The sequence below is a fragment of the Mustela nivalis genome, assembly GCF_964662115.1.
Source record: "Mustela nivalis genome assembly, chromosome: 16".
NCBI lineage: Eukaryota > Metazoa > Chordata > Mammalia > Carnivora > Mustelidae > Mustela > Mustela nivalis.
The window spans coordinates 9,196,685-9,218,446 of NC_139035.1; the positions used below are offsets into that span (position 1 = coordinate 9,196,685).

Here is a 21,762-nt window from a genome sequence, read left to right on the forward strand (position 1 = left end):
GTACCTAATAGACTCCTCTCCAGTGGTCAGGAGTGGTGGTGAGCGGGGAGTGGAGACTCTTCTCCAAGTGAATGACTTGCTCTCATCCAAAACAAATATCTACTCACCCACTATCCTAATAATCTTCTGAGTACGCATTTGGAACCATCAGTTGCTAGACTGACAATCAAGTTTTCCCATTTCAGTCAGCAAGGGATGTGCATTTCCCACAACTCCTTTTCCGGGACACACAAAGGCTAACTGATCTATGCAGCGCATGGCGTCCTGCTTCTGGAACGGTCTATGGACCAGTACTGGCATCGCTGCGAGTTTCTTGGAAATTCAGGCTCTTGGGCCTTGTCCCATACCCACTGAGCGAGAACAGCTATTTTAACTAAATATCCCGGAGATGAGCAAGGGCATTAAAATTTGAGAATAACTGCTCTATGCAAAGTTACCAGAATCAGTTCCCAGGACTGCCACGTGCGGTACCATGATCTCAGTCTATTTCTGGGCGGGTCTAGATGGCAATCGTCAAAGGCAAGCTGTTCATCAGCCCCACCAGGAGAACATGTTAGACAAACTCAGATTTCAGAACCTTACTCCAGGCTTCTTAATCAATGACCCACTGTTCTAGAACCCTAAAAATGGCCCTAATACCTTGAATTCAAGTTGGGGTGGGCCTGAGGTTTTCACAGTCATAAAAGGAGGCCTATGGGGTCCAAGGTTCCTGTGACAGGAGAGATATTCACCTTGGAGGGCATCTCACGGGGTCTATATTGGGCTTCAGTGTAGGAAATGGTTTAGGCTTCCAATATCTATCTAAACATGGTGGTGACCAAGGTTCCTTCTGAGTTACAGTGGAAACAGCCAGCAAAAATGGTCAAGTGAATAATTTAACTTACTCAAGACATCATTTTCTAGATCATGATAGCCTATGTTTGCCTGACCACTAACCAGAAATTAGGTGCATCCTTAAAGTAGCTCCTTACCTGCACAACTGAGTCCCCAGCAGCAATTAGAAATTGGTGGTGGTGGGGTTAATTATGAGGAATAAAAATAGCCCAAAGAAATTTATCTTCATTTTGATAGATTTTCATTGAATTTCTCACATGTATCAAATACAAATAAATCAGTATATTTCTAATTCCGGTGGACTCAGAAATATTGATTTTTTAAAAATAGAAATGCTAGGGCCATTGTGCATGTGGGTGGCTCAGTTGGTTAAGGTTCTGACTCTCGATTTTGGCTCAGGTCATGATCTGAGGGTGGTAAGATCGAGCCCTGCATGGGGCTCTCTGCTGGGCATGGATCCTGCTTGAGATTCTGTCTCTCCCTCTCCCTCTGCTCCTACCCCCACTCTTGTGCATGCACTCTCTCTGTCTAAAATAAATAAAACCTTAAAAAAAAAAACAAGAAAAGAAAAGAAATGCTAAGGCCACACATTAACCCCAGGATTCTAGTTCAGTAAAGATGATTCTGTGATACTCTCAAGTTTGAGAATCACGGGGTTAAATGATTATATGTTTATGCAAGTGTATAAGGAATGATATTACAACTTTATCATGTTTTGTTTTTTGTAGATTTAATAAAAAAGACTGTCTTCAGCATGATTTCTTTTACATTATTGAAAAGTAAGAAATATTTTTAACGTAAGCACTGTTCTACATTATTAGTACAAATAATTTAGAATCAGTATTTATTTCTATTAACATCAATCTTTTCTAATATATATGTTCATTGCTACAAATTTACCTCTAGGCACTGCTTTTGCTGCATCTTACAAATTTTGATAAGTTGTGTTTTCATCTCCATTTAGTTCAAAATCTTTTTGAATTTCTCTTAAGATCTCTTCTTCGATACATGTATTATTTAGAAGTGTGTGTTTAACCCCCACACAACTGGGGAGCATTTTGTAATCAATTTTTTGTGATACCTCCTTTCTGAACAAAGTAATGCTTTTAATTTATAAGTTTTAAAAGAGGAAAGAAAAATAAGTAATGAAAAATGTCTTTCCTACAGGTCGTATCTGAGGAATCAGCCATCTAAAAACTTGGTAAGAAAAAGCATAATTTTATCAATCAGCCAAATAGAGAAAATAACTAAAGCATTTTTCCTTTTCTAGAGAGTAAAATATAATTGGAAAAAATATGGCTGCCCACTGAGACTTGATTTCGGAGAAATGTTTCACCCTTTGATTGAATTGTAAGTATATCCTCGCTAAAATGTTTAACTTACTTTGAAAGTTTCAAAATGAAAGTATGAAAACAATGCTAATTAATCGTGCACCTAATAACAAATACTTTTGAGCACTTGATATATGCATCTCTAAGTTTTCCGTACTAGTTACACAAAGTTGGACTACCATGGTGCCTGCATGTGCAGGGAGGTTATCATTTCACTGCTGAGACAAGGCCAGTAAGACAGCGGAGGCTCTTCTCAGTGATGCAGGTGGTCTCTTCACCGTTGCCTTATTCTCTCTAATCTTTCCCCAAGCTCCTACCAGCACCCCTGCCTGTTTGATAGGAACTACCTTCCCCAGGTGACTATGACTCTTCTTTCCATGGGCCAACAGTAACTGAAAGCTTGCAAGGAACGAAACTACGTGACTAATAGGGAAGGTACAATAACAAGGCGATGGTACAGATGGCACAGATAACAAAAATGTTAGCTGTAACTTAATTCTTACAAATAATATTTTGTAATAATAGGATAAAATGCTCTGAGGTAGGCTTTCCCAAATAATTTTCTATTATTTTGTCTTCATCTTTAATTTTATTCTTGATTTAAGATTACAAAAGTTACACTGTTTGTTACAAAATTTAAAATACAGAAAAATACAAGACAAATGACCCATTTTCTAGATTTGTTTGCGATTATAAATAAAATGGTGGTGGATATTCCCTTCTGTACAGGTTTGGACACACTCCAGATATGCCATTAGAAAAAATTACTGGAAGCAAAACTTCTAGATAAAAACCATCAAAACTTTGGTCAAGGCTTCCAGCTTTGGGGGCTTTCTAAGGCTAGAAGCAACTTCTGAGATCTCTCAGGGTGGGTAGGGGTGACGTAAGGATTCAGGTGTTCCATTTGGGTTTTTCTTAAACATCTTAATTTAATTTTCTTTTTTTCAGTGTTCCAAGACAGGTGCTTCCATTTAGTGTTGCTATGGGGGCTTTCCCTGTTGGGACCCAGAAGGTCTCTACCGCCATGTCCTGCCTACCATTCCTCACCCATGCCGCTTTGAAGAGTCTGTGCTGTGCCCTCAACATCACTGTCCTACAGGCCCTCTGTCCTAGGTCCTCTGGGCTGTCAGACTGGTCAGGCTAATCTGCTGTCTTCGCAGTTCTGATCCTCTTCTAGACATCCAGTGGCGTCACTACTTTTCCCAGTAACCCTAGACACTCCTTCCTCCACTGAGGCCTCATTTTTTTCCTTTGTTTTGTTGTAAGTTTTTATTTTAATTCCAGTGAGCTAGCACACAGCATTACATCAGTTTCAGGTGTATAATAAAGTCATTCAGTCGTTCCACACTTCACCCTGTGCTTGTCATGACAGGCGCACTCCTTAATCCCCATCACCTTGCCCCCCCCCCCACTCCTCTGATAACCATCAGACGGTACTCTATATTTAAGAGAGTATTTCTGGATTTGTCTCGCTCTCTTTTTTTTCCCCTTTGCTTTTTTTTTGTTTCTTAAATTCCACATGTGAGTGAAATCATACGGCATTTGTCTCTCTCAGACTGATTTATTTCGCTTAGCATGATGCTCTCTAGTTCCGTCCATGTCATTGCAAATAACAAGATTTCATTCTTTTTTACAGTTGAATAAAAATGTTCTAGTATACAAATATAATGGAATATTAAACACACAGACACGCACACACACCCCACATCTTTATCCATTCATAAATCAATGAATACTGGGGTGGGCTCCATATCTTGGCTGTTATAAATAACGCCACTATGAACATCGGGGTGCATGTATCCCTTTGAATGAGTGTTCTTGTATTCTTTGGGTAAATGCCCAGTAGTGAAATTGTGGGATCGTAAGCTACTTCTATTTTTAACTTTTTAGGAAACCCCATGTTCTTTTCCACAGTGTCTGCTCCAGTTTTCATTTCCACCAACGGTGCGTAAGGATTCCTTTTTCTCCACATCCTCACCAACACCTGTTATTTCTTATGTTGTTGACTTTAGTCATTCTGACAGGTGTGAGGTGGTCTCTCATTGTAGTTTTGATTTGCGTTTCCCTGATGATGAGTGACGTTGAGCATCTTTTCATGTGTCTGTTGGCCATCTGGATGTCTTCTTCAGAAAAATGTCTCTTCGTGTCTACTGCCTATTTCCTAACTGGATTGTTGGTTTGGGGGTTGTTGAGTTTTACAAGTTCTTTATGTCTTGGATACTAACCCTTTATCAGATACGTCATTTGCAAATATCTTCGCCCATTCCACAGGTTGCATTTTAGCCTTGTTCATTGTTTCTCTCACTGTGTAGAAGCGTTTTATTTTGATAGCGTCCCAGTAGTTTATTTTTGCTTTTGTTTCCCTTGCCTCAGGAGACATATCTAGAAAAAATTTGGTACAGCCTGTGTCTGTGCTCTCTTCTATGATTTTATGGTTTCATGCCTCACAGTTGGGTCTTTCATCCATTTTGAGTTTATTTTGTATCTGGTGGAAGAACGTGGTTCAGTTTCATTCTTTGGCATGTTGTGCAAGATTGTCCTTTTCCCATCCGTTCTGATGCCCTGTGTCAGCCTTAGTCCGTTTATATTCAAAGCAATTATTGACGGATATGTATTTATTGCCATTTTGTTACTTGTGTGGTTCTTTCTGAAGATTTTTCTCTGGTCTTGTCTTTGTCTCTTGCATGTTTCATTGGTTTTCTTTAGTGATGTATTTGGATTTCTTTCTCTTTATTCTTCTCATGTTTATTAGTGGTTTTTGATATAGGATTACCCTTGGGTTTGCATATAACCTCTTCTGCATGTAGCAGTGTGTATGAAGTTCAGGGTCACTGAAGTTTGAATCCATTCTTTTCTCCTCTTCTCCCCATGTTTTAGGCATATGTTTTTATATTTTATATCCTTTTTTGTGTGAGTTCCTTGACTGATTTTTTTTACAGAAATATTCATTTCTATTGCACTGGTGCTTCCTATCTCTCTTCTCCTCTGTATTAATTGTGGAGTTTGTCCCTCCTCCAGCCTTTACAGTGCTCTTTGGTTAACTTGGGACTGGCCAAGTTGAAAACATGGGACAGGTGAGCTCAGAGTCCTCCTACCCGACCATCTTCCCAGGCTCCTTGTTTGCTTTGTTTTTGTTCTATGCAGCGTCTTAATCCTCCAAGGATAAATAATCTTAATGTTCTCTCCCAGAGAAGTGTATTCTTCTCTTCGACTCATTATTATTAAACACCTCTGAACCTTTTACTGTGCAAGGCCCTGGGAATTCAAAGATAAACAAGACAGGATTTCCTCTCTCAAGGGCTTAAGAGTCTGATGAATTAGATAAACATATTAGATGACACAGAATAATAAAAAGAAAACTCAGAAGAATCCAGCCCAGCTACAGAAGGGAGAGGGGCTTTGGGAAATGTTTCCAGAAAACTTACATTTGGTCTGAGTCATGGAGTCTTAAAGGATAATAAATATTTAGCAGAAGGCAGAGGGGGAAGAAGAGAATTGGGGAAGGTGGCAATGAGCTCCACTGGGCGAGGCTTTCACGCAAAAGGGATGGTTTGAGGAAGAAGATGTCTAATGCTGTTGGGGCATAAAGTAAGGCATGAAGTGTCAGGACAAGAGAAATTAGCTCAGTAGAGTCCAGATCACAGAAGATTTCCTGCCCATACTATGGTAGAGCGGCACGGTCAAATATTTGCCTTAGCTAGTCCTCTCCAGGAGAAGGGAGAAGATGAACTTCAGGGCAACAAGTCTAAATAGCACGAGACGGGTAGTAAACTGTATTGGTGGTCCATGGAGGAAAAACACAAATGATCAAAATGGCAGCGCAAAGAACAGGAATCATTTATGAGAAAAATTAGTGATTCCAATAGACAGGGGCTTGGATAGATAACTGATAGATGAGAAGAGACAGTGGGGAAAATGAGTTGGGTCCCAGCGACTCTAGTGAGAAGAGACCCTCCGCAGCCTCCACCACCTTATCTGTACCCATGAGCTCCGTCTGTCTGCCTGTCCTCATAGGTGAACATATGTGAGTCTAAGGCCTTTCTCTCCATCTGTGAACTGGAGCCCCACCCGCTTTCCTACTTAAGAGCCCTGCTCCCGAACCTCCGCTCACCTTCTCCCACATCATTGGGTTTTCCCCCGGCCTGGATCATCGGAGAAATCCGCAGTTCTTTCCCTCACTGAAAACAAAAACAGGAAAAAAAAAAAACCCGACAACCCTCTGCTGACCCCCACTACCTGTGTAGCTCCTCAGGGTCACCGGCTCTCCTCCGCCTCTTCCCCCATCCCTCCCAGCCAGGCTTTTCCCACCACCACATCCCCACACCCACTGCTCAGTCCTCACTCACCCTGGCTGACCTCGTTAACCGGAATTACACAGCTGATCATGCCCTTGTACCTGAAATATTTTCTTCATTTGGCTTCCAGGATATCACACGCTCCTACTTTTCCTGCTACCTCATGGTATCTTACCATAAACCCAGGGAAAAAGACAGGTGGCTGACATGTTTGTTTATGGCCTCTTTAAGGATAGATTCTTTTAATGGGGATGAAATAGACATAATGAAACAGAGCAAATTAGGTGGCTACATTGTAGCCAATGCAATGCTGCTCAGCCCTTAACATGAATGAAGTAAGATGCTTGTAAGAGGGAATCAGCCAAAAAGTTCAGGTCGGATAGGAAAGGACGGACAGTCCGGGAAGCTGCTGCTGAGGAAAACAGAGACCAAGAGACAGGAAACTTCTGTGGATCCATCTCAAAACCTAAAATTGAGTGGGGAAAAAAGGCGGCCCAAAGATCCTTACAGTGAAATGTTCTGCATGTATATTTGTAAACTCAGAAAACAATACTATATACGATTTATGGATAAGTAAAGTATAAATGATACGTAGCAGTTCTCACATTTTTCTCTGTGTCTTCCTGCGTATTTGAACTATTTCCTAATTAGAATAAAATTAGCTATAGGAGCCAGGTCTGTGAAGAAACCTAGGGCCATAGGATCAAAGGGCCAGGTGGCAATGTTAAAAGAAGGTGAATTCATCCAGTGAAACTTGGGAGGGAGGCGAGGCGTAAAACTAAAGGCAGGAAGTGACTGGTTTCAAAACAGGAGTGCGGAGTTGAGAGAAGTCATGTCTGACAGCCTCAGTTTACTCACATGAAACAGAAAGGGCCACGTGCACACTGGGAGCACCGAGGGGTTGAGGAGAAGCTTTGAGGAGGGATGTCAGGGTCACTAGGGTGATATGAGAAGGGCTGGCCACGGACCAATAGAAAGATTATCAGAGGACACCAGTGGCACAGTTGACTTAAGACACTGTGAGTAGCCCAGTGGCGCATATTTGAATTCCTCAAGTAGCCTGTGCAGGAGGCCTAGTGTGACAGCCAAGGGTGGGGTGAGATGCTGGAGGCAGGGCGAGAGCCACTGAGTGAAGCCAGGATGCCGGGTGGGGAGGGAACGGCCTGGAGGAGGAAAGCCGAGGGAGGCAGGACTGGATGTCTGGTGAGGTCAAGGGGCGGGGGAGAGGCTGTGGGGGAGGGGAGGGGTCAGAGACCTGCAACAACACTTGGGCCATGTGGCAGTGTGTCCTTCTTGGGGCAACTTAGTCTCTGCTACCAGGAGCCACTTGATAAGGCAAGTTGCTTCCAGTTCTCCTGGGATCAATAACCGAGCTATTACAGTATCACAAAACAGAAAGTAAGAGACACGGTCGGTTCACTGGGTTGAGGGTCACACCAGACTGAAAGCGTATGTGTCCAATGGATCAACAGCTAAAATGTCACAAAGGAGAAGTTATAAGTATAGGGAAGTTCGTTGCCCACTAGTGACATTTCTGAATTTCTCAGGTTTCACTGGTGTCCTATCCTACTAATGAACATTAATAAAAATAAGTCATGCTTACCCGGGCAAGTATTTTTGTCCCATATTCTCCATGAATCAGTTAAGTATTACCAAAGATCATTTACAAACCCCGGCAGTACGGGTCATGTAATTTATCCTTATGGACACTAGATGGCACTATAGCTTATTGCTTTCGCGCGTGGCCACCAATATCCGCTTCCAGTTCAATAAAGATGGTTTTAAAATTTAATAAATAAAACATACGACCTTGCAACTAGTTCTTAATAATTCAAGAATCTGATGGCTTTTGGAAGATGCAGTAAGAAAAAAATGCCACACCTTCCAAAGCTCCCTGAATGAGAGCTTTGCTAAAGCCTGACCCAAGTCCCCGAAACTGCAGACACAATCGAGTGTGTCACACACATGTGTGCATTGTCCTGTGGGAGGAACTTTAATTAGAGTTTAGAGTTCTCTAGGACCTTCCTCCTGTGCCAAGAAAGATGTCGACCACCACGACTCCAACCCCTAGTTACTCACACCTGAGTCCATGTCATTATGATTTCTAAAAATGAATTAAGATGGAAGTAAAATAGCTTCTCAGATGTGTACAGATGTCCTGCCCAATTTGTGAATGGGGCAAGAGCGGGTTTTTTTTTTTTTAATTTAAAATTTTTTATTAACATATAATGTATTATTAGCCCCAGGGGCGCAGGTCTGTGAGTCATCAGGCTTTTATAAGCAGGAATGGATGGTGCCAAGTTGTAGCCCATGCATAGAGCTAGGTAGAGCGACTGTGGTATCCGGCAGAGATGTGAGCTGAGAGTAAGGAAACACCATGGTCAGGGACCCATGATCTGGTGGACAGACATGGAGATGGGTAGCAAGAGAACATGGCAGACCCTGGGGCAACAGTCCAAGAGTCAGAGCCCAGGAGCAAGTGCCTGGGACCAAAGTCCTAAGTGAGATTTCCATCCACAGTGGGGATGGGGACAATCCCACTCAGAAAAATGAGCAATGATGGTCAGAGAAAGAAGAGAGGACAGTGTTCAAAACAGTTGCAAGCTCTGGTAATGCACAGGTGTAACTTTACCACTAAGTGAACTTTAGCTTGGTCTCAAGCCTCTATTTTCATACGGTCGCAAGAAAAAAAAAAAAGATATTAATCTGAAGTAGCATCTTTTTTGCAACGCACTGAGTTTGGGGTGAGGGCTCTAAGCTCCACGGGGCTTCTGTGTCCAGCGCTGGCATCCGGGGAGTGGGCGCCCTGTCTGGGTAGGACTGTCTGCGAGGCTCTGCCCTGGGTCAAGGTCATGACAGGCTCTCTGGCCTGGGCTGGGTGGGACTGTGGCTCCCAGGAGCTGGTGACCCCTTCTGCTTCTCCGGACCCCACCTCAGCTCTCCCTGCTGCTGCCAACGCCCTGGCACTGAGCCCCGTCTTCCAGCCGGGTCCCCCCCCCCCCCCGGGAGTTCTGGCGCATCTCCGCTCTCATCACAGCGACCCCATGGCAGGCAGCAGTCACCCAATGAATACTTGTTGATTAAATGACCCCAGGGTCCCCTCGCGGTGCCCTCCCTGCTCCCAGCCCACTCGGCTACCCTCGCCTCCTCAACACACGGTTCCTGTCAAAGTGAACAGCATTTACGCTTCCAACTGTGAAAAAGGCAAACATATCCTGCTTTACTCCTAGGAGGTTGATTTCGAGAGCTGAAGGAAGCCTATACAATAGGTACTGGGATGGCTCCACAGAGAAGTGACAATACTGAGGTTTTTGAGAATTAAGTCACTCCACGGGGGTCGCAGCGCTGGTCAGAGAAGCCCGTCAGACTGGAGGGCTGCAGCTCTCAAGCTCTCTCTTCTGCTCTAACGGGTTGTTGTGTCCACTGTCTCACTCAGACACAATGGCAATGGCTACATCGAAGACGTGGAAGTGAACTTCATCGTGTGGGAAATACACGGCAGGAACGACTACAGCTTTAATAACACCATGAAGAAGGTACGGCGCCTTTGAATTGCAGTAGAGCTTAGAGTGCAGTGACACCTGCCGATCGATTTTCCATCCGTATATAAATTATGTAAGGAAAGTAGAACTGACTGCATGTGGGTAGAAAAAAAATAGGACCTGTGTATTATATCTTGTGGCTACCGAAATTCATTTACGACAAAAGAAGCCTCGGTCATATGAAACTGACGTAAAGGGATCAGAAAAAGAAAATAATGTTTATAGTAGGGTGACGCAATCCTAGGTGAGTGTTTTCTTTTGTCTCCACAGTGTAGTCAGTGTTCGATAATTTATGTCTCTGCCTTTGGCTCTCGCACATTCATCTGGCCGGTGCTACATTAAAGACACGCGCTCTAGGCTTCCTCTCACTTGACTTCCTTGCGTCATTTGACCCACTGACCAAGCCAAGGCTTCACTGTCCCCACACTCCTCCTCTGACTGGTCCATCTCAGCCTCCCTGCTGACAACCCTTTCCACTTTGCAGGCCATGGCAAAAAGGCCTCACCAACTCCCGCCCCCAGACTCCACTCCTGACCATCATGACCGAGCGTCTCCACAAGCAGCATATGGATTCTGGCTTTTCCCAGAAATCTCATGCTCAAAGTCAGAGATCAGACATAGCTCCTTCCCAAAGAGCTTTCTCATCGATCAGAGACCTTAATTCTCCAAGAAGGAGAACCCACCCAGGTAGCGGCCGAGAGACAACGAGTTCCACCTGCCACCTGCTCTGGGCTCCTGCGAGAACCATCTTTCGATGATAGGGTCAAACAAATCCATCCCACCACATTCCTTCTACACTTGTCCAGCCCCCAAAGTGTGAGTCCTTCTGGCCTACTCTGTCCTCACAATCTCATCCCTAAACTCTTCTGTCCGTCTTGCACCTGGGCCCAGATTCCCATTACTCTCCACCTTCTCAAACTCTTCTAATACACCTTAGGGCTAAATGACCCTAGATACTTCTTCAGGAGACATTCCTCAAAAAATATAATTTCCCCTGTTTTTCTCTCAGACCAAGGGTACTCTTGATGGGCTGTGGAATCAAACCGCTCCCTAACCCACACTATCGTTTCCAGATCAGTATCTCCTCACCCTAACTACAGTGTCCCTTGTTTGAGGCCCCTTCCTCCAGATGGCATGGACCCCATCTCCCCCTGTCGCTGTCACATACTGAGAACTTGAATGGGTTCCCTTCCTGCCCTGAAAGCAATTACAGTTCAGTCCTCTGAGTTTTTGCTGGGAAGAAGCTTTCTGAACAGGAAGGACCTTTTCTAGTCCCGTTTGCGGCTACGTGGGCCATGTGACGGGCTCTCATGCTGTGGAATGAGCAGAAGCGAGAGGTGTCCCTTCCACGATGAGGTGCTGGAGAAAGGCTCCCATGAGCCCCTGAGCTCCCTAGCTTCCTCCATCGCAGTCTACCCCAGGGACAGTTGGAGATGGAGAGATGTAAGCTGGATGAGAGGAGTCGGGTGAGGGACTCTTCAAGGAGCCACGAGACAGAGAAGAAGCCTGATCCTCTACTGTGAGGAGCGCCACCCATAGAGACCATCCCCCCTGGGGCATCGGCACTGGACTACGTGTGAGCAGGAATTCAACTGTGATGCGTGAGGGCCCTGAGGAGTGGGGTTTGCTGCACAACAGAGGCTGCCTCGACCAACCAATGCAGCTCCCCCCATTATAATTACATTTCAATGCAAACACTGCAGTCTATGGCCTCAACCCCCAATTCTCTAGCTCTGTGGGTATTCTTCCCACTAAGCCTCTCGCCTTTGCTTTTCCTTACACTGTCTAGACATCCGCCAGATAGAGCCCTCTGCCTTTTCCCTCTCTGCCATCCCGTGTTTCCTCTCCTTTTCCCATCTAACTTGAGCTCTGTGGGTCCGTCCCCCAGCCACCATCTTGCCCATATCTCCAAGTCATCTTCCCCAGTGTTGTTCCTATGCGCCTGATGGCCACGTTAAACATCAATCATTCAGCCTCATCCATGCCTCTGTCTGAGCTGCCAATCACTTCTAGGAAAAAAAAAAAAACCAAAATTGCAGTAACTGGAATTAGGGACTAAACTATTAGGAGTGAAGCCTGAAAACAGTATTGGTCAACTGGAAGAGGGGTCAGAAGGAAAGGCCCAGAACTATGCATAGGGAGGTAAGCTGATTGAAAATATAGACAAGAACATAATGGAGATTTACTGCCTAAATCTAAGGACAGGGGTTCTAGAAAGAAAAGAGAGAGTGTTGGCCAGAAGCAATATTTTCCCAAAAGGCAAAAGACACAGAGGCACAGAAAAAGTAATCTTCATCCAGAAATGCTACTGTGAACATTTTAAAATGAAAAACAAAGAGAAAATCCTTAAAGGTAGCCAAAATAAAAAAAGAAAAGTTACTCTTGAGAGAGTAGCAATAAGACTTAAGGCTGATTTCTTTATAGAAATAATGCAAACCAGAAAACTTTGAACAAAAATATCTCCCCCTCCCCGGCTTTTTTAGGGGAGAAGGGCAGAGGGAGAGAGAGAATCTGAAGCAATCTCAATGCCCAGAATGGAGCCCAACACAGGACTCGATCTCACAATGCTGGGATCATGACCTGAGCCAAGATCAAGAGTCAGTTGCTTAACCCCCTGAGCCACCCAGGTGTCCCTGAACAAAAATATCTTTAAATTACTGAAAGGAAATTAATTCCAAATCCAAAATTCTATATGCTATGAAAATAGCCCTCTAAAAATGAAAATGAACAATAGAGAATGCTTTAAAAGACACATGAAATTAGAAGAAGAAAAATTTTAAAGTGAAAAGAAATAAACAATGGGATAAAAAGGATTTAAGAAAAAAGTGACAAATACTGAAGATAGGCAGAGAAGATCCAACAGATGGGTAAATGAACGCCCTGAAAAAGAAAACCAGATGGGCGCCCGGTGGCTCAGTCGTTAAGCCTCCGCTTTCAACTCAGGTCATGATCCCGGTGTCCTGGGATCGAGCCCCGCATAGGGCTCCCTGCTTAGTGGGAAACCTGCTTCTCCCTCTCATACCCCCCTTGCTTGTGTTCCCTCTCACTGTCTCTCTCTCTCTCTCTCTCTGTGTCAAATAAATAAAATCTTTTAAAAGAAGGAAAAAAAAAGAAAACCAGAATAAAGGAACATAACTGATGCTAATCTTTCAAGAAAACATCTCTACCCCACCCCAAGCAAAAAAGTCTTGAAGCTTCATATTGAAAGAGCATAGCATATCCTCAAAATATCAGAACAGCCAACCCAAGTGGCCTTCTAGGCCAAAAAAAAAAAAAAAAAAAAAGCAATTTACATATAAGGAAAATAAAATTAAATTATAATTTTTATAGCAATGCTTTATACCAGGAAAAAAATGGAGTAAAATATTTAAGATACTCAAGGAAAATAAACACAAGCCAAGGATTTTATATACAGCAAAACTGATGACTCTAGAAAAGGCACAAACTGCTATTAACATGTCAAACGCTCAGATGATATTGTTCCCAGGAGCCCTTCCTGAGTAACTTACTAGATCATAAATTTCAAACCACCACAATCACTAAAGAGATATAAGGACTAGAGGAAAGCATTATGTAGGATCGAGTTACTTGCAAAACTGAAGCAAAGTGAGGGTTAAAAGGGAAAAAGGAGAATATACAATGGACGTATTCTCTGACAATAAAGATATAACACAACCATAAAATATGCTAGGAGAATATGAGAGCATATGCTGGGGAAAAATATAACTTTTCAGTAATTGTGATAGTGGGGGTAATATTTATATGAGTTATTCTGATCTTGTGAGGTGTGTAATGTGAGATATTCTAATACTGTCATTCTTCAAGTGCTGTTGAAGTAAAAGCGAGGAGGTGCATAAGTAGTATAGAAGTTAGACAAAACATCCTGAATCTGAACAGGACTGAATGTAAACTCATGAGGTATTAGAAACTCATATGATCTGGATATAAATATGTAACTGTCTTGTTCAGAGAGAACGAGATAAATTTTTTACGCTGCCCATTAAGATCCCTAGAAACATAACTGCTCAGTACCTACATGGCTGTCTTGAAATATCATTTCCCACTAAAAGTAATTGGGGATTCTTAGATAAGTAGCCGATTCCAAGCCTGGGGGAGGAAACAAACATGATGAGTTTGGAACAGTTTGACGTACCCAATAGCAAGGAGTTATCAAAGACTGCTAGGGTCATGTCAAAAGCAATCAGAAGTCAACTTGAAGAGGTTGGCTGAAGATGGGACAATCAGAGCTTCCTTACAGATAGTTACTGCAATATTGCTCAAACCCATTAAATATGTTAAACCCATGAGTTCATAATGAATTTTTCAAAAATGTCACCTTTGGAGAATGATAGGAAATCAACTCCTTATTTTAAAAACTGGCAAATAAAGAGAAAGACACCAATATTTATCGTACCGTCCCCAAATGAACTGTACCAGTGAGTAAAGAAATAGTAGAAAAGGGAAACACCTCTTTATAGCATGTTTCTAGTTGACAAATGGAAAAAAAAATAAAGAATATCACCATTTTAAGACCAAATCATAGAGGTTACTATAAACAAATTTATATTAACAAATTTTGACAACAAAGAAATGGATAAAACAGACAGTTGCCTTGGAAAACACAATTTACCAAAGTTCCTTATATTCTAAGAAAGAAAGAGACATTTCTAATCCCAAAATAGACATCTCTAATCCCAAATGCCTTTCCTGACAAAGTCAACCAAACATCAAAAGAAAATTTTCCTTCAGTTTTCTAAAAACTCTTCCAGAATATTAGGGTGGAGAAAGTACTTCCCAGTTCATTTTGTGAATCCAGGAGGGCCTGATGGGGACCTTAAAAGAAAAGGGCATTACGAGCCGATCACACCATGACCACAGACACAAAGCACCTAACCAAAACACTAGCAAATCAAACTCAGCAGTGTTTCTAAAAATCACACATCCAGACAAGTTTTGTTTATCTCCTAACTGGAGAGTTGGAATATCACTTGAAAATCAAAGAAATCTACTCTAGTGACGGAATACAGAATGGGCATGGGTTATTATAATAGTTGAAAAGTCATTTAATTTAAAAAATATTCATAAATAACATTATTTTTAGAATAAATCTTGGAATTCTCAGGGTCATGAGTTTAAGCCCCACATTGGGCATGGAGCCTACTTAAAAAAAATGAATAACCCAAAAATAAATCTTGGAAAATTCTAAGTATATGGTAACTACCTTAACCTAATAAAATGTAAGTACAAAAAAAAAGAAAAACATCTTACCGGGGCACCTGTGTGGCTCAGTTGGTTAAGCATCTGCCTTCAGCTCAGGCCATGATCTCGGGCATGACCTGAGCCAAAGGCAGACATTTAACCACCTGAGCCACCCAGGTGCCCCTAAATAAAAATTCTTAAAAAAAAAAAAAGAAAAAGAAAAAGAAAGAAAGAAAAGAAAACATCTTGGTGGTGAAAATTTGAAAGCTTTCTCTCTGAAGTCAGGAGTGAAACAAGGGTGCCAGTCATCCCTGTTTCTATACAACATTGTTCCTGATCTCTTTTTAAGGCAAATAAACAGTAACAATAAAAGTATAAGGACTGGAGAGGAAGCAAGAAGACTGTCATATTCACAAATAACATGACTTCAGCGAAACACTCAAAATTAGTGACTTTAAGAAGTTCTTTTGTGCAAGGTCAATACACAAACTTCAGCTGTTCCCCGGTATAGCAACAAACATTTAAATAAGGAAAAGAATTAAATATAAATTGTTCAATGACATTAAAAATACGAATAAATTTATAAAAAAACATATGTGTGTACAATTTTGAATACACTGTTATTTCAACTCTAATTAATGTACAGTGCCCTACTCTCAGGTGTACAATTCAGTGACTCGGCACTTCCACACCACACCTGGGGCTCATCACAAGTGCCGTCCTTCACACCCATCACCGACCTAACCCGTCCACCCACCCACCTCCATTCCGGCAACCATAAGGTGGTCCTCCGTAGTTAAGAGTCTCTTTCTAGGTTTGTCTCTCTCCTCTTTTCTCCTTCCCTCATTTGCTGCTTAAATTCCTGTATGTACGATTTTTTGACAGAGTGGTTGTTTAAATGAAGCCCAGACGTGGAAGTCAATGACGAAGCTTAACCAGAACCTTCCACTTGAAGAAGCCTGGGGACCTGAGGTACGGAAAATAACCCAGCAAATTTTATTTATAATAACTAATTTGGCATTTCAGGATTGACTAAAGTTTGATGGAAACATTTTGGATTTAAATTTGTTTTTACAAATCAAATCCAACTTTTCTATTGGGTTAATATTATGATTTCAGTAATGTATCATCTTAATTTCTGTTTAATATTCCATGGCTCCTGTGTTACTAACAATTTTTTCTTTTTCTTTTTCTTTTTTTTTGCTGAAAATATGTATTTGTAGATTTATTAAATGACTGACAAACATGCTGAAGCATTGAGAGTGAGTCTTTCTAAAGAACACCTGAACTATCAATTCTTGTACAACTGAAAGATCATGGGGTGCCTGGGTGGCTCCATCTGTTAGGCATCTGCCTTCAGCTCAGGTCATGATCCCAGGGTCCTGGGATGGAGCCCCACATCGGGCTCTCTGCTCAGTGGAGAACCTATTTCTCCCTCTCCTTCTACATTCCCTCTCCCATGCTGTCTCACTGTCTCACTCTCGCTCTACCTCAAATAAATAAGATCTTTAAACAAAACAAAAACAACTGAAATATCATGTCTGAATGCCAACTATCAGTCCTATACTGCTTTCAATTTTTTTCAATCACATTTTCTTGAATTGAAATTAGTTTAAGTTATTTGGAGCACCAAATCATATCTCATAAATAAAAGTGACCTATATGGTACCTGGGTCCATAAAAATCTAAACCTTAGAATAGGAATGTTACTTTGCTTCTACATCAGAATCTATTCATATCAAGACATATACATACAAATGATTGTATTATCCTCTGCAGTCGCAGCTCCAAACATTCCACTTTCCATCCACCATGTCCTATCCTTCTAGCACCATAACGCTAGAACCTTTACTCCAACAATCCTTCAACCTCAAAATGACCCAACCACCCTTACCCTGACCCCAGGTTCTCTTCTTGCTCTTTATGCTGCTTAAATTCCATGGTCAATAATTTTATAACTCTATTAATGGGAACCCTCAATTCCTTCCTTCCTCTCACTTCTTTAGACTTGGGTAGCTAAATCACAACCCTAGTTAGATCCCAACTATCTGCCTTGGCAGCCGACCCTGGTCCAAGGAATACGTACCCACGCGGATTTGTTTCACCTTCATTTCATGATTAAAACAGTCCTGCAATACTGCCCAACAAACATAAGTGTATTTCTCCAGTTCATTCCCATTTCCCCCCTAGCTATTGCATACTTTCTCCTCTCCCCTATAATCTCCAACACCTCTTCCCCTAGAGAAGGACCTTAAGGTTTTTATCTTTGTTTCCTATTCAGAACTATAAACACTGTTTTTCTTATGCTATTGGAAAACCAGGAGACTTAAATCAACCATATGAGATAATCAACAAGTCTAACTATAACCATTTAATTTGGCCTGAGGACCATTCTGGAATGTATGTGTTTCGCGTGAAGATCCTGGATCCAAACTATAGGTGAATATAAATGTTTTATTTTAATAGTTTTATCATTTGTTTAAAGGGATAATGATGAGGTTGAATACAATTTCTACTTTACAAAGGCCAATAAATGAATTACACTAAAACATGGCAACATCACAGAAGGCAAGAGAGAAGACCATAGCTAGAAGGAAAAATAAAAATGCCATAGAGTCTGGGGTCACCACTACAAGAGGAGTTTCACAAAATGCTAACTCAAAAAGTTATGTATACCCTCATGTTGATAACAGCATTATTTACAATAGCCAAGACATGGGAGCAACCTAAGTGTCCATTAATGACTGAGTGATAAAGAGAACATGGTATATATAAATATAGAATGAAGCATTATTCAGATATAAATAAAGAAGGAAATCCTCTACCTCAAGAAAGAAGAAAAATCTCAACTCAAAAAAAAAAAAAAAACAAAAAAAAAAAAACCTCAATTTTACACCTCATAGAACTAGAAAAAGAACAAAGCCCAGAACTAGTAAAAGGAAGGAAATCACAAATTAGAAAATAAATCAAATAGAGACTAAAAAGATGATGGGAAAGATCAAGTAGACTAAGATTTGGTTTTTAAAAAGATAAATAAAATAGACAAAATTTTAGCTAACCTCAACAAGAAAAAAAGAGAGAGAGAGAGAGAGAGAACTCAAATAAATCAGAAATGAAAGAGAAGTTACAACTGATACCAAAGAAATATATAGGCTCATAAGAGACTACTATGAACAATCATACACCAGCAAATTAGACAACCTACAAAAGAATGGGTAAATTCTTAGAAACGTACAGCTTACCAAGACTGAATCATGAAAAAATGGAAAATGTGATCAGACTGATGAGTAGTAAGGAGAGCGAATCAATAAGAAAAAAACCTCTCAACTAACAGAAGTCCAAGACCAGATGGCTTTACTGGTAAATTCTACCAAACATTTAAAGAAAAATATCTATTCTTCTCAAACTCTTCCAAAAAGTATAAGAGGAAGGAAAATTTATAAACTCATTCTGTGAGGCCAACTTTACTACTACCAAAGCCAAACAAGGATACCACAAGAAAAGAACATTACAAGTCAATATCCTTGATGAACATACATAAAAAAATCCTCAATGAAATTATTAGCTAACTGAATTCAACAATAATTAAAAGGGATCATATACAATGACAGAGTGGAATTTATTCTAGGGATGCAAGGATGATTTGACATCTGCAAATTAATCAATGTGATATGCCGCATTAACAAAATGAAGGATCAAAATTGTATGATCATCTCAGTAGATCCAGGAAAGCATTTGACAAATTGCAACATTCATTTATTATAAAAATTCTCAACAAAGTAGGTGTAGTAGGAACATACCTCAACATAATAAAGGCCATATAGGACAAACCCACAGCTAACATCATACTCAGTGGTGAAAAGCTGAAAGTCTAAGATCAGGAACAAAGATGAGAAACAAAGGTGCCCACTTTTATTTTTATTCCACATAGAGTTGGAAGTCCTATCCAGAGCAATTGTAGAAGATTCCAATGAATGGAGAGATATTCAGTGTTGGAAGAACAAATACTGTTAAAATGTCCATATTACCCAAAGCAATCTACAGATTCAATGCAATCTCTATCAAAATTCCAATGGCATTCTTCACAGAACAAGAACAACCCTAACATTTGTATGGAATGACAAAAAAACAAAAACAAAAACAAATAGCCAAAGCCATCTTGAGAAAGAAGAACAAAGCAAGAGACATCACACTCCCTTATTTCAAATTATATTACGAAGTTTTGGTTATCAAAGCAATATGGCCCCAGCATAAAAACAGACACATAAATCAATGGAACAGAATAGAGGGGCCAAAAATAAACCTACGCATATGTAGTCAATTTATTACAAAGGAGCCAAGAATATATAATGGGGAAAGGACAACCTCTTTAGTAAGTGGTATTGGGAAAACTAGACAGCCACACACAAAAAATGAAACTAGACCACTATCTCACAGCATACGCAAAAATTAACTCAAAATGGATTAAAGACTTGAATGTAAGACCCTATGCCATCAGGCTCCTGGAAGAAAACATAGATAGTAAGCTCCTTAATTTCAGTCTTGGCCATGATTTGTTTGAACTTGACACCAAAAGCAAAGGCACCTAGAGTGAGAATAAACAAGTTAGACTACATCACATGAAAAAGCTTCTGCACAGCCAAGGAAACCATGAACAAATTGAAAAGGCAACTTGTGGAAATCACACATCCAATAAGGGGTTACTATACAAAATATACAAAGAACTCATACAATACAATACAAAAACAAACAATCCGATTAAAAAATAGACTGAAGATCTGAATGGACATTTTTCCAAGACAGACAGATGGCCAATGGGTATCTGAAACGGTACTCGACATCACTCATCATCAGGGAAATGAAAGTGAAAAACTCAGTGAGATATCCCCTCACACCTGTTAGAAGGGCCAGTCTCAAAAAGACAAGAGATAACAAGTGTTGGCAAGAAAGTGGAAAAAAGGGAATCCTGCGCACTCTTGGTGGGAATGGAAAGTAGCACAGCCACTATGGAAAACATTACGGAGTTTTCTCAAAAAGCTAAAAATAGAATACCGGACAATCTAATGATTCCTCCCCTAAGTATTTACCCAAGAAAGTGAAAACCCTAACTTGAAAAGATGTGCCCTCCTGCTCACTGTGGCATTATCTACAGTAGCCAAGACATGGAAATAATGCATGTGTCCGTCAATGGATGAATGGATAAAGAAAATGTTATAGAGGATAGATAGATAATGATAGAGTAGATATATAGATATATTCCTAGATACATGTCCATTTCTATATATATAATGGAATATTATTAAGCTATAAAAAAGGAAAGAAATCTTGCCATTTGCTACAACATGGATGGACCCTGAAGGCATTATTCTAGAGTCTACTGTGGTTTAAATCCTACTCTTGCCACTGGTAGATATGTCATCTTAAGCGAATCACTTACTTAGTCTCTGCACTTCTTTATTTGTAAAATGAGTCTGTAACACTGATCTTAGAGTATTCTGAGGATTAAATGAATGTACCCGGGTAAAAATCCCTAATTTTGCTCAGTCAAGGTAATTTCCTTTCTTCTCTTTTCTCCCACATGAAGATGAGTGAAATGCTATCATGAATGTTTATTTGGCTCTGTCCTGTCTCATTCCAAGCAGTCTGCCGAATCGTGAGAGATAGTAACTTTAGAAATAATCACACAGTGCCCTGTATCAAGCTTTGAACATCCTTAGCTTCCTGAGTCAGCCTACATCAGGTGAACGTCACAGGCTCTTTGGGCAGAAAAACCTGAATTCAAATCCCAGCTCTGCTGACAACCGCAAACTTTTGCAAGTAAGCTTAACCTGCCTGAGCCTCTGTTTCTTTCCAAAAGAAACGGTTGCTATGAGGATTAGGCAGATAACTCATGCAGGGCATCTGGTCCACCGCCTGGTACCCAGCAAATGCCCGTTTAGTATTCATTCTCAACAAGTACTAATGCTCAGTAAAACATTATGACTATTATTAACATTATGCTTATGGTCACCTTGGGACCCACTATCAAAACGATGTCAAGATGTTAGGAGGCAGTGAGGGTGCACTGACAAGCTGAGAGAAATCGTGCCACAAGCAGCCCGAGTCACACGTTTGGAAAAATCACCACAGCTGTGATGTAAACGCATCTTTTATCTCCATTCCTTCACTTGAGGAAGTGACACCTTCATTAAGATTATCTATGAGTCAATCATTACCATAAAGATTTGGAGGGAGGCTTTTCATATAACTAATTTATATGCATGTAATTTAATCATTAATATTATTTGTCTCATTTACAGTTTCTGCAACCTAACAGCTATATTTGCGATAGAGACCTTCGGAATGATTCCCAGGTAATGCCTTCTGCCTAATCAGGCTCTAGCGAGGGAAGCTGTAAAAGACAGGGGTGGCAGCCAGGACAGGAAAAGCACATCTCCCCCCCATTTCCCTGGGACCCTACTACTTCTGCCTCTTACGTTGACATCCTCAAATTGTATGTATCAGTTATCCCAGGGACACAGCAGGAAGGAATTTCTGAGAATTGTTGCTGCAGCTGGGGTT

At 41.0% G+C, this 21,762-nt stretch overlaps 1 protein-coding gene across 8 annotated transcripts in view; it reads left to right on the forward strand.

Moving 5' to 3' along the window:
* The window catches only part of CATSPERE (catsper channel auxiliary subunit epsilon), a 67,100-nt gene that overhangs the window by 39,920 nt on the left and 5,418 nt on the right, over positions 1-21,762 (forward strand). For 4 of the 8 annotated variants that reach the window (XM_082702317.1, XM_082702321.1, XM_082702327.1 and 1 more), the window contains 7 exons: positions 1,563-1,613; positions 2,002-2,035; positions 2,105-2,184; positions 9,897-9,996; positions 16,087-16,173; positions 17,483-17,640; positions 21,501-21,554. In XM_082702317.1, the coding sequence (XP_082558443.1) occupies positions 1,563-1,613; positions 2,002-2,035; positions 2,105-2,184; positions 9,897-9,996; positions 16,087-16,173; positions 17,483-17,640; positions 21,501-21,554 (564 nt within the window). Of the gene's footprint in view, positions 1-1,562; positions 1,614-2,001; positions 2,036-2,104; positions 2,185-9,896; positions 9,997-16,086; positions 16,174-16,424; positions 16,491-17,482; positions 17,641-21,500; positions 21,555-21,762 lie in introns of those variants that run through there. The other 4 variants (XM_082702319.1, XM_082702318.1, XM_082702320.1 and 1 more) reach the window with 3 other exon arrangements.